General features: G+C 26.1%; 1 protein-coding gene across 4 annotated transcripts in view; it reads right to left on the reverse strand.

The window, feature by feature from the left end:
* The window catches only part of LOC127283781 (diacylglycerol kinase eta), a 179,970-nt gene extending 165,073 nt beyond the window's left edge, over nucleotides 1-14,897 (reverse strand). For all 4 annotated transcript variants that reach the window (XM_051308870.1, XM_051308867.1, XM_051308868.1 and 1 more), the window contains exons 1-2: nucleotides 14,760-14,897; nucleotides 13,778-14,334 (exon numbers count right to left, since the gene is read on the reverse strand). In XM_051308870.1, coding sequence (XP_051164827.1) covers nucleotides 13,778-14,008 — 231 coding nt within the window. In that variant the 5' untranslated portion in view covers nucleotides 14,009-14,334; nucleotides 14,760-14,897. The remainder of the gene's footprint in view (nucleotides 1-13,777; nucleotides 14,335-14,759) is intronic.
* Nucleotides 14,898-15,070: the final 173 nt, after the last annotated feature.

The following is a 15,070-nucleotide window of genomic DNA, read 5'->3' on the forward strand; positions in this document are numbered from 1 at the left end:
TTTCAAAAAAAAATTTTGAGATTTTTTTTTAGAATTGTCTTAGCGACATGTATAACATATTCAAAGCTCATTAAAATCGGTTCAGTAGTTTTCGAGAAAAATGGATTTCTTTATTTTCCTTTCCCCCACCATAACTCCCCCAAAAATTCGAATTATGGGTTCATACTTGCAGAATTTTATATTCACAGGGGTAGCAATATGTGGTGTCAATTTGAACAGAATACCTGCAACGGCAATTTTTGTATCCTTAACCCCCTATACCCTTTGTCTAAGACACGAAAAATATCTATAGCAAGAACATTAATTATCAAAAAAAAAAAAGAACTAGGTCGAAAAGTTTTTTTTCCATTCATTTTATTTTCCAATTAGGAAAACTTTTCTTTCTTTTTTTATCTTAGTGTGATAATTTTATATAAGTTGTAAAACTATATACTTTTCTGAGAGAGTTACGGAGACAAATATAATGATTCTCAAAACCAATATAGTCTGTAACAAGATCTCATATTTCTCATCCGTTAGGTAACTTATTGTTCAAACTAACTTCCAATGATTGTATTAAAAGTTTAGAATATATATAATTTTTTATTAAATAATAAAAACTTGACACGATTTTATACTGTTTATTTATAAAAAAAAAAGAAAAAGTCGAAGGTTCATTTATCGTGAAACAATAAGCAAACTCTTTTACATTTCAAATAGAAAATTACCATACGACCTCCTTGCTTTCTTTCCATTTTGAAAATACATCTCCAACTAGTTTCCAATTAAATTAAAATTAATTTAATTTTTAAAAATAAATTATCATTCCAATAGTAAGTAGATAATTGCAATAATTTATTATAAAAATTTAATAAAATAAATTTAACGAAAGATTTGACCCTTTGTATTATAGGTACCTACAGTATGAGACTAAATTTCTAAAGTTTTGAGATAAAATTTGATAAAATTTTCAAAAAATTCGAAATTTAACTCTTTTTTGAAAACCAAAAATATATTTTACCTTTTTACATTTTTTTAAAGTTTAAATTGTGCGCTTTCAGTACATAAAATATTAAAATGTTCTTTTTTTGTTTTGGTAATATTATAATCAATTAATTATAATAAAAGTTAATAACAAATTTAATATTTTACAAACAAATAAAGTTAGCGTATTTTTAAATCCATACAAAAACGCGATTGTATAAAACGAAAAATAGGAAAGTAATTTAATGACAGCTTTATTACGTCCTGCCTCCGTCAGATGGCAGAAGCATGCAGGAAGCACAAAGTCGCAGCTGTTATTATATTACTTTCCTATTTTTCGTTTTCTAATTGCGTTTTCGTATGAATTCGCACTAGTTTTCAGATTTAGGAAATTTATAAGATAAGGATCATTGGTATTTAATATTATTTATGAAAGAATTATTAAAACTTAATAGGGTCAAGTGGGGTAAATCCGAACGCTTTTAGTAAGTTTCAACAATAACATAAGTTTTTTCTTTTAAAAGACAATACTTCCGGTATTCTGGTGCATGAAGTTGTTACTTTACTTCCATAGAACAATTTTATGGGGTAGAAAAAATTTTTGATAAATTACAATCGCAGGAAACTTAGCGTTCGTATTTACCTCGATACTTTGCAACTTTCCTAAAATATGGGGGTAAATACGAACGCCACTGTATTTCAGAAAAATCTTAGGGAAAATAAATTTAAAGTATTGCAATTGTTAAACTTATATAAAAACTCAAAAAAAATACGATAATAAACCTATTATGTAATAATGCATCATATATAAATACAAAAATCAAACAGGTTAAAAATTAAAATGCATTACACAATTAAAACCTTCAATAACTTTATCAAATCATAACGGATTTTTGCAAAACTTGGTACAGAAAGTATTTTGGAGTGATTGAATGTAAATACAAAAATAAAAGTCAAATTTTTTAAATTCAAAATGGCGTACTTTCCTAAAACTTATTTTTAAAAATGATCAAATTTGCTAACCCTGAAACCCCCCGAGTAACAATTTTCGAGCGAATCCAATGACTTTTTTAATTCTCGTCCGCCATTTTGAATTTTGAAAAACTGACTTCAAATTGGTAATTAGCGACCCCAAAAACCGTAGAATACCAAATTTTATTAAGATCCTGAAAAACTTTTTTCAACAAACCATTTGGCAAAAAAATTGAAACACTCCTTCGAGAGAACAGAGATTAAGTTTCTGCTTATTAATTACTAACGAGGATACGTATAGAAAGAAAAACTTTTTTCTATGTACTTTTATAATGTTAAAATAATAGTGTAATCAAATAAAAACAATTTTGTGTGGCTTTGATGTAAAAAAAAATTATTAAAAATACCGTTCGGATTTACCCCAGTTTTCCAATTTTCTTGGGTAAATACGAACGGTCTGATATTATTAATAAAATTTTACAGAAGGTAAAAATCAAATATAGTTTCTGTTCTAGTATTCATAACAAACAATTATAAATAATAAAATGAATTTTTAGCTTCTTTTTCTTCAAATACGAGACAAAATACTGAAAGAGTGTCATCTTTGATTTTCAATCTTTTTTGCAATACTTGTTATCTTTGTTTATGCTGTTGCTAATTAACAAACAAAAAATGGGATAATACTTAGAATCTCTTCAAGAGGATCTGAGGTAAAAATTCCCATATCGAACTTATTTTTAAAAATTTTAATTAAGCTGAAATAATTAGCGTTCGGATTTACCCCCCGTTCGGATTTACCCCGACTGACCCTATAAACTTTTTTTTAATATTAAAAAACAAAATGAATTTACAATGAAAGAAAAAAAAAGATTTTCTATTTTATTCATTAATATGGGGCATTCTATGGGGAATTTTCATTGAAAATTTTTTTTTGTCCGAAACATTTTTTTTCGAAATTTATATGAAAAATAAGGAAATACGTATTTTTTTATTTTTTTATTTGATGAAAATGAAGGAAGTTATGATTTTTTGAAATTTAACGTCAACGAAGAAAGTGTGTTTTTGGAACATTTTTTAATCTATTGTACTAAGAAATTAAAAATTATGCTATATATAAAATTTGTTCATTTTTTTTCAAATTTTTCAAATATGTCCTCAAAAATAACGTACCTATAACAGAAGCAACAAAAAAGTTGAAATTACTTATACTTATAAAGTGAGTTTTCTCAAAAGAGACACTTTCGATTTTTAATTTTTTTTTTTGCATTACAATCTCTGATGATACGAAGCTGAAATACGCAACGTTTATATAAACGATTTTTAAAGAAATAATTTTTTAAAATGAAAAATTCTATAATTTTTTGTCTAAAAAATATTTCTTGTAATTTTTATTAATCAACAAATTATAAAAAAATAATTTTTAGGCAAAAAATTATAGAATTTTTTATTTTAAAAAATTATTTCTTTAAAAATCGTTGATATAAACGTTGGGTACTTCAGCTTCGTCTGATGATTGAAGAATTTTTTCCCCTATCTGCGAAAGTGGTATTTTTAGTTTTTAAATTACTATTTACAATTTTTTTAGTACGGTTTACAGAATTTAAGCATTTTTTCAACAAATATAACCTTTTTCCATTAACATTCATTTGTTTTTTTTAAATTTTCATAAAAACATACTAAAAATCGTTGCGTCAAGCTTAAAAATTGTGAGACTGGGCGCCAATCTGGGCCCAACTTGGCTTTCCAAAGTTTGAAAAATAAAGAAATAAAAGAATTAAGTTAATTAAATTATTATTTAAATAATATGATGAACAAATACACAAAAAAGCGCAACTGTGGAAAGCTAAAAAAAAATTTTGTTTTTCATTGTACTTGGGCAAAGTTTGGGTCAACCCAACCTGGCCCCAACGGGGATTTCCCAAAGTATATTCCCAAACTGAAATTTAATTTAATATTCTGTTATAAATAAATAAAAAAAACTAGAGAAATAATAAAACTAGTTAATTATATTTATATTTAATTTATATGCCGTTTGGAGATTTTTCCAAAAGCCAATTTGTTTGTTAGTCGTCATTTTTAATACAATTTAATTTAAAAGGAAATCATATTTATTCATTTAATTTACTCTTTTGTTGTTAAATTATTTATATAATTATTAATTAACAATTATAAATAAAAATAGAATATTCAATCTGGCCCCAGCTGGGATTTCCCAACCTTGGGAAATCTTTGGGATCAGCGTTACGCGCCCAGTTTGGGCGTTGTCTGGGTTGCCCACCTTGGACATTGGGAAACCCAGTCTTGACCAGATTGGGGCCGTCCATAAACTACGTTACCACTTCTTCATTCTTTTTAGACCCCCTCCCCCCCCTCGTTACCATTGCGTTAAATGCATTTTTTTAGATTTTTTGACCCCCTCCCCCCCCTTAAATAGGTAACGTAATTTATGGACGGCCCCTTTTCCACACGGGACGATATTGAATATGCCATTTGATGTGACAAACTAATATTTCATTAATTCAATAGCATTTTTTTCTCAGTGCAGCCAAGAATTTTAGACAATATTCTACATCTCCATGTGTAAATTCAGTGGATTTTTCTAACCATTGCCTAAGGTTAGAGGTTGAACTATATGGTAATGTAGAGTGCAATCCATATTCCATCATTGGTGTCAAATTTGATTTCACAAGTTGTGCGGGAGTTGAAATTTCAGGAGCTGGTCGAAAACTGATGTCAACAAATTATTGAATAAAAATAACTTGAATAGACGATGCATATAATCAATAGTGTACCAAAAATTATTCTTTCCGACAAATATTGTGGTTCGCTGCAAGTTCTTCTGTTTTGCATTTACCCCAAATAGATAAAAATTTGAAAAAAAAAAAATTGAAAACCATCAATTTTTGAGAACTGAAAGTTTAATAAAATGAAAAATAAATTCTTAAATGCGAGCTTAAATGTTTAGGAGTATATATATGTATATATATATATATACACATATTATATCAAACTTCTCAGTGAATTAAATTGCATTTCTTTGCGCCGCGTGGATAATAAAATTTTCAACGTCTAAGTCTCGCCTAAATATAATTTGAAAGTTGATAAAGTAATATAATTAGACTCGGAATAAAGGCGCGTACTGCTGGACAACAATTACATTTTAATTAGCTAATTGGTCGACGCTTCCTCGCTTTTAATGAAAGAAAAGTGTATCATCCAATTTAATTATGCAATTGCTCCATAACTCATGTGACCCAAGTCCCCGCGAACATCATTAATAATTATGCATTATATATATGAATATATATAGATGTAAGTTCCCAACCCAGAATTATATGGCATAGTAAACGAGTAACTAATTATTCTGATAAATAGAACAATTGTTCAACAATTAAATAGAAAATTTGGCGAAGTGATTTATCTACGCGTATATATATTATCGTTTTCCCAAAATTTCCTAAATTTCTTCTCTGTAATTATTATATATATATTTCACAATGAAATAAATTTAGAATAAATGTTTAATTGCTATTTATAATTGTTTATATTATTATATATTATATAATTTATATTATAAATTCAATGAATTTATATTCAATTTAATAATTTTATAGCAATGAAATAAAAGATAAAGTAAAAACAATGTAAAGCGTAATAATATAGAAGACATTAAATATATCAATAAATCAGACTGATTTAAAAATAAATGAGCAATTTATAATGAGATTAAAAAATTAAATAATTAAAACCTAAATATAATTTTGTAAAATAAAGTTCTTTTACAATTTGGATATTTTTAATTTTTCTTTTTATATATAACAGATTCAAAAGAAAGCTTGAATTTTTTTCGACAAAATAAGCTGTAAGTTTCAAGATGGGCCAAAAACAATTAATTAACTCAGAAACATTGTACGGAGTTAGAAAAGTTCGTCCGTTTGCGTTCCCCCTATATATATATATATATATATATGGTATGAAGGACGGATTTATATTAGTTCTTACACTGTTAATTGTTTTTAGTACATTTCGAAATATACAGCTTTTGTTGAGAAAAATTAAAGCTTTCTTTTGAGCCTATATTTAAAGACAAATTCAAAATTGTTAAAATTTCAAAAATATAGCAATAAACAATTTATTTTGTAAAATTTTTAGGGTAAGTGTGTCAAAATTGCAGTGATTTTTGCACTTAATTTTTTGTTATTTTAAGACTCTACGACGTTTAGTATTATCGATAGTGAACACTAGGAGCGCTACCTTTGCGTGACATGACTTTTTGATGTAATTAAATAATAATTAGTGAAAGTACACGAAAATTAAAATAGTATGAATTATAGCTTTAATTAATTTTTACAATTCTACAATTATTAGTAAATGTTAATATAAATCTATTAATTTTTTAATAAAATATATTAAAGTACAAGATCGAAAATTTTAACTCATGTGAGTTTACTTTCTATGTTTTATATAGTCACAATGAATTCTATTGACGCGCGAAATTCAAAATTAATATAGAATTTTCAAATTTTGCGCACCAATAGAATCCACTATGGCTATATAAAACATAGAAAGTAAACTCACATGAGTCAAAATTTTCGATCTTTTGATAATTCGAACATTTGAAAATTCAATCAATTAGACATTTGAATTTGTAATAATTTTATCTTTTGATAAATTTAAATTTCTAAAAATTCGATTTTTGGTAATTTTCTCAGTAATTGGAACTTTTACAAATTCAATTTTTTGTTATAATTCAAACTTTTGAGATTTATAGGTCAAAATAAGGCGACTCTAAATTTTACATTTTGACGTTAAAAATTGAGAATGTTAAAAGAGGGTGTCGCAATTTTTTTTAAAGTATCTATTTTTTGAAAAGAAAACTATTAAGCAACTTTTTTCAAAAAATATCCCCTTTTCAAAGGAAAAATTTAAATAAATTATTATTATTTTATTTTAAATATACTAATACATTATATATATATATATATATATATATATATATATATATATAAAATGAAAAACTTTGAAATGAAAAGACAAGTCTTTTGAAAGTCTTCAATCTCATTTTCCTTGGAAAATGAGTTTAAAAAACGGCTTATTTCCGGAGAGAGGAAATTTTGAATAGGAACTAATTTTTTAGAGTGAATGTCAAAAAGCATTTGGACTTGAGAGATCATCACGCTCTAGAAAATTCAGTTTGTGCCCTCATTTTGAGACGAACACTTCGTTACGATGAGTGTACATTGGAAGACGACGCGAGAAATGGGCCAAGTGCAGTCTTAATGAAAATCCTCCCACCCGCATATATATATAAAGGCCTCAAATAAAAGGTGTAGATGTGAAATAAACCCCACAAACTGTTCACTATTCTATCCTTACGATACTCCCGACAACAATAGAATATATTCTCAGAATTTCAATTTCACATTGCATATTTATATAAGTGGTCGATTTTTACAATTTTTCTCAATTCTAAGTCCTATATATATGTACATTAATGAAATTTTAATCTCAAATTATTTCCAATTTTTTTTCTGGTCAAGGTTTAATTAAAAAAAAATTCACTTTTTCGTGTCTATATACTATTGATATATAACTACCATACTATTTTTATGCGAAAGAATTTTTTTTTATTAGATAAAATTTATGTACAACTGCGTATAAAGTACAAATTGTACCAAAAAATATATATATGACAAATTAAATTAAAATTAAAAGAGGAAGCAAATTTATGTTTTTTTTTAATAAATTGTTAATTTGTAAATTTATTGGGCAATTGGACAAATTTATTAAAAACAGAAAAAAAAATTTTAACAATTTTTTAAATTGTTTAAATCTTTTATATCGTCATTTGGATGGAGAACTATGCCCTTTCGAAAAAGTGTTGATAAACTTGCCATTTGGATGACAAGCTGATAACAATACCAGAATACCTATTCGCGGTAGCACTAAAAAAAAGACAATGCCGTTCCGGTAAAGTTGTGAAAACTATATGCCATTTCAACTGACATTTGGAGACAATGACATTTCGACGTTGACAAAACTTTTTTCTAAATTTAGGTTAGCAAAATAAATTTTTATAAAAAAAAATATAAGTAAACACGGCTAATTTTTAAATAATTTTTTAACAAAGGAATTTACTTTTTTTTATTAACCTCATTATTTTAAAGTCTGGTTCCTTAAGAGCAGGGACAGGTAAAATTTCAACCTACCAAAATTTAAATTTTATTTTTTAAAAAAATTGAATTAATACAATTGATTATTCGGAATCAATATTGTTATATAAGTATTAGTAATATTATAACAAACGATATTTTTAATACTTAACTTATTTTTTTTTCAAAAATTTTTAAATGCAAAAAAATAATAGTTAATCTTTATTAATATGGGTCAAAGTACTCTCATTATTTGTCCTTCAGTAAGACGTACAATATTTTAAAAAAATTTATCCCTTTAGCTCTTATAGTACTCGAGATATTTATGAAAATGTAGTGTATATATATATATATACATACACACACACGGAACGACATTTTTTAAAAATATGATTTTTGGATTCCTGAGGCCGAAAAACATAAAGATACATCAAAACATCAATTCTAATAAATAATAAACAAAAAAAGTAAACTTAATTTTTAAACCAATTTTTGTTTTTTAATTATTATAAATTTAATTTTAAAGTATTTTTCTGTTTTTGAAAATTATTAATGAAAAGCGGACTAAATAAATTGGATGAGCTTGAACTCTTTAATTAATAACTTTTTGCTAACTTTCTACTTCAGCAATTAGTAAAAAACTACTAACATTGAGTATAAAAATAACTTTAAAAAATGGAGTTATTGAATTAGTTATAACAGAAATATTTGATCATTTTAACATAACCTAAAAGTAAATTTAACTAATTATTAGTTATTTTTAACAAGAAAAATTATTACAAATAATTTTACTATTTGAATCAGTAATTAAATTGGGTATAGAATAACAGAACGGGTCAAGCGCCAATTCACTGTTTTTACAGGAAGTGAAATAAACATTTAAAAATTCTGCAGGTCATTTGAAAAGAAACTAAGAAAACCGTTTCGAGATATTATTATGTTTCAATAAATAAACAACAATTTGTTCAAATAAACCTACATATTAATGAGACAAATAAAAAAAAATTTGGTGCTTTAAGGTTATATCAACTGCGCACATTTTCTTTAAACATTAATTGTGAAAAAAATATACAATTTAAGAGTGTTCAACGGTCTCTGAAATTCTTTGGCAAAGAGGAACCTTTAATTATTATCGTTCTATAAAAATGTTAATTTGGTTAATAATGACAAGCTGTCCCCATTTACCCTGAGTTTTCAAATTTTTGGGGTAAATGGGGACAGCTTGTCATTATTAACCAAATTAACAAAAATGGGAGTCATAAGGAATAAAAAAAAAATTTGGTATAACTTTTAAGTCTGTTTTTTTCAAATGCGAGACAAAATACTGAAATTTAAAAAAAATAAAAAAATTTAAATTGGTTCAACTATTATATAATATCTACTACAAATGTTTTTCAATTTTTTTCATCCCGTAATACAGTAATATACTTAAGGAAACTTTTTTCTTAAAACTTTCTTAGAAACTATGCTGTCCCCATTTACCTCAAATTTTAGGAAATTTTCTAAATGGGGTAAATGGGGACAGTCAGTTTCATGCGTTTAAAGCTTATCTAAATTTTTTCTGCTGCATAAAATTAATCATGGGAATGTAAATAACAACTTAAAAAAGAATAAACCCGCAAATATTACCTTTTAAGGCCATGTGAGACAAAGACACTTTTTGGTAGTTTCAAGTATTCTCGGAAATGAGAAGAAATTTCGGGTTGAAATTTTGAGGAATGATAAAAAAGAGTTGAAGGAACTGGGCTGTTCTACTTATTTACTGTAAGTGAATGCGAAATAATTTAAAAAAGTAATTAATAGTGGAGTTAGTAGGTTTTTGTTATTCCTTTGAGCGGCCACTAACTCGAATTGGCGCTAGTTCCTGGACCACTGATACATTCACGCAACGTCTGTGTGTACCCCCGCCATGATGACTTCAACTTTAGTTCAAAAATGTGAATTTCCAAACTTTTATTTTTAATAATTAAACGCAAAATTGTGCTTTAAGGCCAGGTCCAAGTCGTGTCAGCTGTTCCATTGAAACTTCAAAGGAACAGCTGACTCGACTTGGACCTGGCCTTAAACCGAGAACAGCGCCATTCTGAATGCTATTCTCTATCATATTTTACAAATTTCAACCAAAAATTCTTTACCATTTTAGAGAAAATTTGGAAATACGATACCATATTTTTTGCATGGGGGTAACATGGGTATTTCCCACATGGCCTTAAAGGAAGAAACTTACGTAATTTGTGAAAAATAGCGATTTTGTCCCCATTTACCCCAACAGACCCTACTTGTGATTAACTTTTAATTTTTCTTATAGCACTTTTTTATTCTTTCTTCTTAATAAAAATAGTCAAATATTGTAAATTATACAAACATTTTTAAAAATATGGACACAAAACTAAATGTATAGATATTACTGACGATTGTTATTATAAAATTTATTATATCTTATTATATTATATTTTTTTATTTATTGTATCATAATTTTTTTTTAAAGAAAAATCTTCCTTCAAAAATCCTACAATATTTGTAGTTAAATAAAATTTTGTTTTTTTATTGCACATTTTTTTAACGTTTGTATTATATGACTTGTAATTATTATTTTTTTTTTTTTTTGACATTTGAACTTCAAAGTTAACCGCATTGAATTGGAAACTGCAATATATTGACAAGCTGTTAGAATTTAAAATAACAACATAGTAATAATAATAATCAAATGATGTTAAATTGCTCAGCGAAATCTATACTCTTCGAATTAATTTAATAAGGTAACCTAGATATTATAATTAAAACATTTCACATAGGGTCAGTTGGGGAAAATGGGGACAAAATCGCTATTGTTCACAAATTACGTAAATTTCTTCCTTTAAAAGGTAATATTTGCGGGTTTATTTTTTTTCAATGCCAGGTCCAAGTGAGGCAGCGCCATCTACATTGATACTAAAATTTTGGAAAATTTTCAACAGCCTTTTCTTGAAAACAAGATGGTAAAATGCTTTTTCCTTTATGGATAATTGATTATTGGCAAGATATACACGAGCTAAAACTTTTTTTCAGTTAAAATAATAAAAAAGATATCATGTCAATAAATTAAATATGAGCACTTTTTTCACAAAAACTGTAACAGTACTTTCTCAGAAATTACAATCAAAAATGCAATTTCCATTTGGAAAATTAATAAACGCTAAAAAATACACGACCTAAGATTTACCAATCACGAAAATAACAAAAAAAAAGTATTTTAACATAACATATTTTACTCATTATGACAGCCGTTTGGCAGGTTATGTATGTCACCAGACGTTTCGCAGATTTGCCGAAAGGAGGAGATTGGCGCTGTTGCTAACCACCTGAAGTACATAATCTACCAAAGGGCTGTCACAATCAGTAAAGCAGTATCAATATGTTAAATATTTAATAAAATTTTTTTTTGTTATTTTCGTGATTGGTAAATCTTAGGTCGTGTATTTTTTAGCGTTTATTAATTTTCCAAATGGAAATTGCATTTTTGATTGTAATTTCTGAGAAAGTACTGTTACAGTTTTTGTGAAAAAAGTGCTCATATTTAATTTATTGACATGACATTTTTTTTATTATTTTAACTCAAAAAAAGTTTTAGCTGGTGTATATCTTGCCAATAATCAATTATCCATAAAGGAAAAAGCATTTTACCATCTTGTTTTCAAGAAAAGGCTGTTGAAAATTTTCCAAAATTTTAGTTTCATTGTAGATGGCGCTGCCTCACTTGGACCTGGCCTTAAAGATTAGTCTTACTATATATAACAAAATTCCAAAGTTTCATTGCAATCGGTTAACCTACTCCGAAAAAGTCAAAATCTCACCTGGAATCGCACCCCAAAATTTAGAAAATTTCATAAAATTCGGGGTAAATGGGTACAGCATAGTTTCTAAGAATGTTTTAAGAAAAAAGTTTCCTTAAGTATATTACTGTATTACGGGATGAAAAAACTTGAAAAACATTTGTAGTCGATATATAATAGTTGAACCAATTGAAATTTTTTTATTTTTTTTAATTTCAGTATTTTGTCTCGCATTTGAAAAAAAACAAACTTAAAAATCATACCAAATTTTTTTCTTATTCCTTATGACTCCCATAACAGAAATTCACTTGAATTTTTGATTTTTGTTAATTTGGTTAACCCCTTCACTGTTATTGACCTCTATAGAGGCATAAAAATATCGTGCCACCAGTGTGTATGACCGCTATAGTAGCATCTAGAAAAAAATAAGTAGACACAATACGATAAACTTGTCAATGGGTATTCTTAGGTATGGTAACATCAAGTTTTTTTTTAAAAAATTTTTTTTACCACATACGGGGCACGGAAGCTTTATTTCTGCTACACAGCGAAGGGGTTAATAATGACAAGCTGTCCCCATTTACCCCAAAAATTTGAAAACTCAGGGTAAATGGGGACAGCTTGTCATTATTAACCAAATTAAGAAAAATCAAAAACTCAAGTGAATTTCTGTTATAGGAGTCATAAGGAATAAGAAAAAAATTTAGTATGATTTTTAAGTCTGTTTTCTTTGAAATGCTCGATAAAATACTAAAACAGTTTGACTTTGATTTTCATGTTTTTCTGCATTGAGCGATAACTTTTTTTATCTTGCTGCCAATTGTCAAGATAAAAGCTTGGCAATACTCAAAACCTCTTGCAGGTGATCTGAAGTTAAAATATTGACGTTGAACTTAATTTTAAAACTGTAAATTAAGCTCCAAAAACTCTTGTCCCTAATTTACCCCAACTGACCCTATGTAATATTTTCATTGAGAAAAAAAACTATTATTAGGAAATAAATAATTAAAATTTTTAATTGTTAAATAAAATTTAATTATTAAATTAAAATTATAATTTAATTTAATTTATTAAAATAATGTTCAAAACGCATTTGTAAATTTTTCTTCCTAAGCAGAATATTTTGTTACCTATATTTTTAAAACTTTTCTTTACGATAATTTTAATAATTTATAATTTGCATCGTCAAATAATAACAGGGTCTAGTTAAAAAAAAAAAAATTTTTCTCCTCGCAAAGCTTGTAAGGACAACGTATAAGAAAAAAGAAAATAATAATAATAATAAATATTACTAGTTATCAAGAGAAATGTACTAAAAAAAAGTTCATGGAACCTGAGATACTTACGCTTATGTATTTTTTTTTTTTTAGAATTTACCTTTATACTGAATTTCACACTTAGCTAATGCATTTACAAAAATCACACTCTTGAGATAAATTTTAAGGTTATAAAACACGAAAAAATTCATGAAAATTGTTGACTTCGTTTCTTATACAAAAGAAAACTTAGAAACTTTTAATCGCATATAAGATAAAGTAAAACATAACCTATAATTTTTTGTTTCTTACAATTATTATAGTTCAAAGCGCGAAACAATTATTTCCATTATATTCCACTAAATTTTATTATAAATTAAAAAATAGAAAATAAACACGAACATATATATAGTTTTGAAATAAAAAATCAACAAATGATCGAGAAACAAATTTTTTTAAATTTTCCAAAAGAAAAAGAATTTGCTATATTTCCAAATACCGAAAGAATTAATTTGATATCCTATAAAGAATCGTGATCTATTGTTAAAAAAAAAAAAAAGTTGGTTTATATAAAAAAAAAGAAAAAAAAACAATGAAAGAATGAATGATAAAGTAAACTCACCGGGTCTTTGATCTCTTTGTTGGTACTGAGCTTGCGATGAAAGCTGCGGGCCGGTTCCGTTTCCGCATCGCTATCCGAGCTTTCGGCATTTTCTTCTTTATTACATTCTTCTACTTTCAATAATTCGCCCGCATCATTCCCATTCTTTATCTCGTCGGGTGATTCGTTTTTTTGATTCTTTGTCCATTCGGCTTTCTTTTTTCGGACACCAATAATTTCAGAGTGTTCCATTTCCTCTCCTCACTTATTATTACTATTATTATTATTATTATTACTATAAGAGAGGGTTAAAGGGAGAGGAAAAAATGCTCCCTGCGCTATCTTTTTCCTTGATGTGTGAGTTTTCTCATTCTTTTTTTTTTTCTTCTTTGTTCCCTTATATTTCAAAAATAAAAAATAGGAACATATTTACTTTAAGCTTCTTAGAAAAAAAAAAAATGCTCAACTCATCTTTGCGAAATAGCCGGAAGTTTTGAATGGATTTCTAAGTCGGTCAAGTGTTTTGTAAGCTTCTTTAATGGACTTCACGATCTTTTAACTCCAACCTTCCAGGATATCTGGGGAGAAAAATTGTTAATTTAAAAAAAATGTTCTTTTTTGCATTTTATTATCTTTTTTTTGTTTTCAAAATTATTTTTTTTTTTATATAAATTTTGCTTTTCTTTATTTTTTATTATTTTTTTCTATGATTTTTAAAATTAATTTAATTTCAATATAAATAAAAATTAATTAATAAAAAAATTTTAATTAATTTATAAAAACGATTTTTTATAAAAATTTATTTTCTTTATTCTGTTTTTTTTTTGTTTTAATTATTTTTTTCTAAAATTTTTTTAAATTCATTAAATTTCAAATTATTAATGTTAATTTTTAATTAATTAAAATTAATTTTTTATGAAAGAAAAAAAATTTTAATTTCTTAATTATTATAAAAATTCAGCTTTTTCGTCAATTACTTAATTCTTTTCTTTTTTAAACTTACTTTATTATTTTGATGTCATTAAATTGATCGAATTCATCGAATATTGAGTAAATAATTCTTTTGTCTTTCGCACTAGGTTGGATTTCCAAACTCCTTTCTTCGAAAACACAGTTTTTCAATTTTACAAAAACCATTGCTCTGAAAAAAAAATTTTTTCAACTCTTATTTTCAATTAATTGAAATAGATTTGAAAATTAAAATCCTTAATATACTATACTTAAAAAAAATTAAACAAAAATTTAAATATACAAAATTTTAGAATGTACAAAAACAAAATAATGAAATAAAAAATTATTGTGATTATAGAAAAA

This window comes from Leptopilina boulardi, unplaced genomic scaffold (genome assembly GCF_019393585.1).
Source record: "Leptopilina boulardi isolate dan_hultmark-lab unplaced genomic scaffold, ZJU_Lbou_2.1 LbouV2_310, whole genome shotgun sequence".
NCBI classification, from domain to species: domain Eukaryota; kingdom Metazoa; phylum Arthropoda; class Insecta; order Hymenoptera; family Figitidae; genus Leptopilina; species Leptopilina boulardi.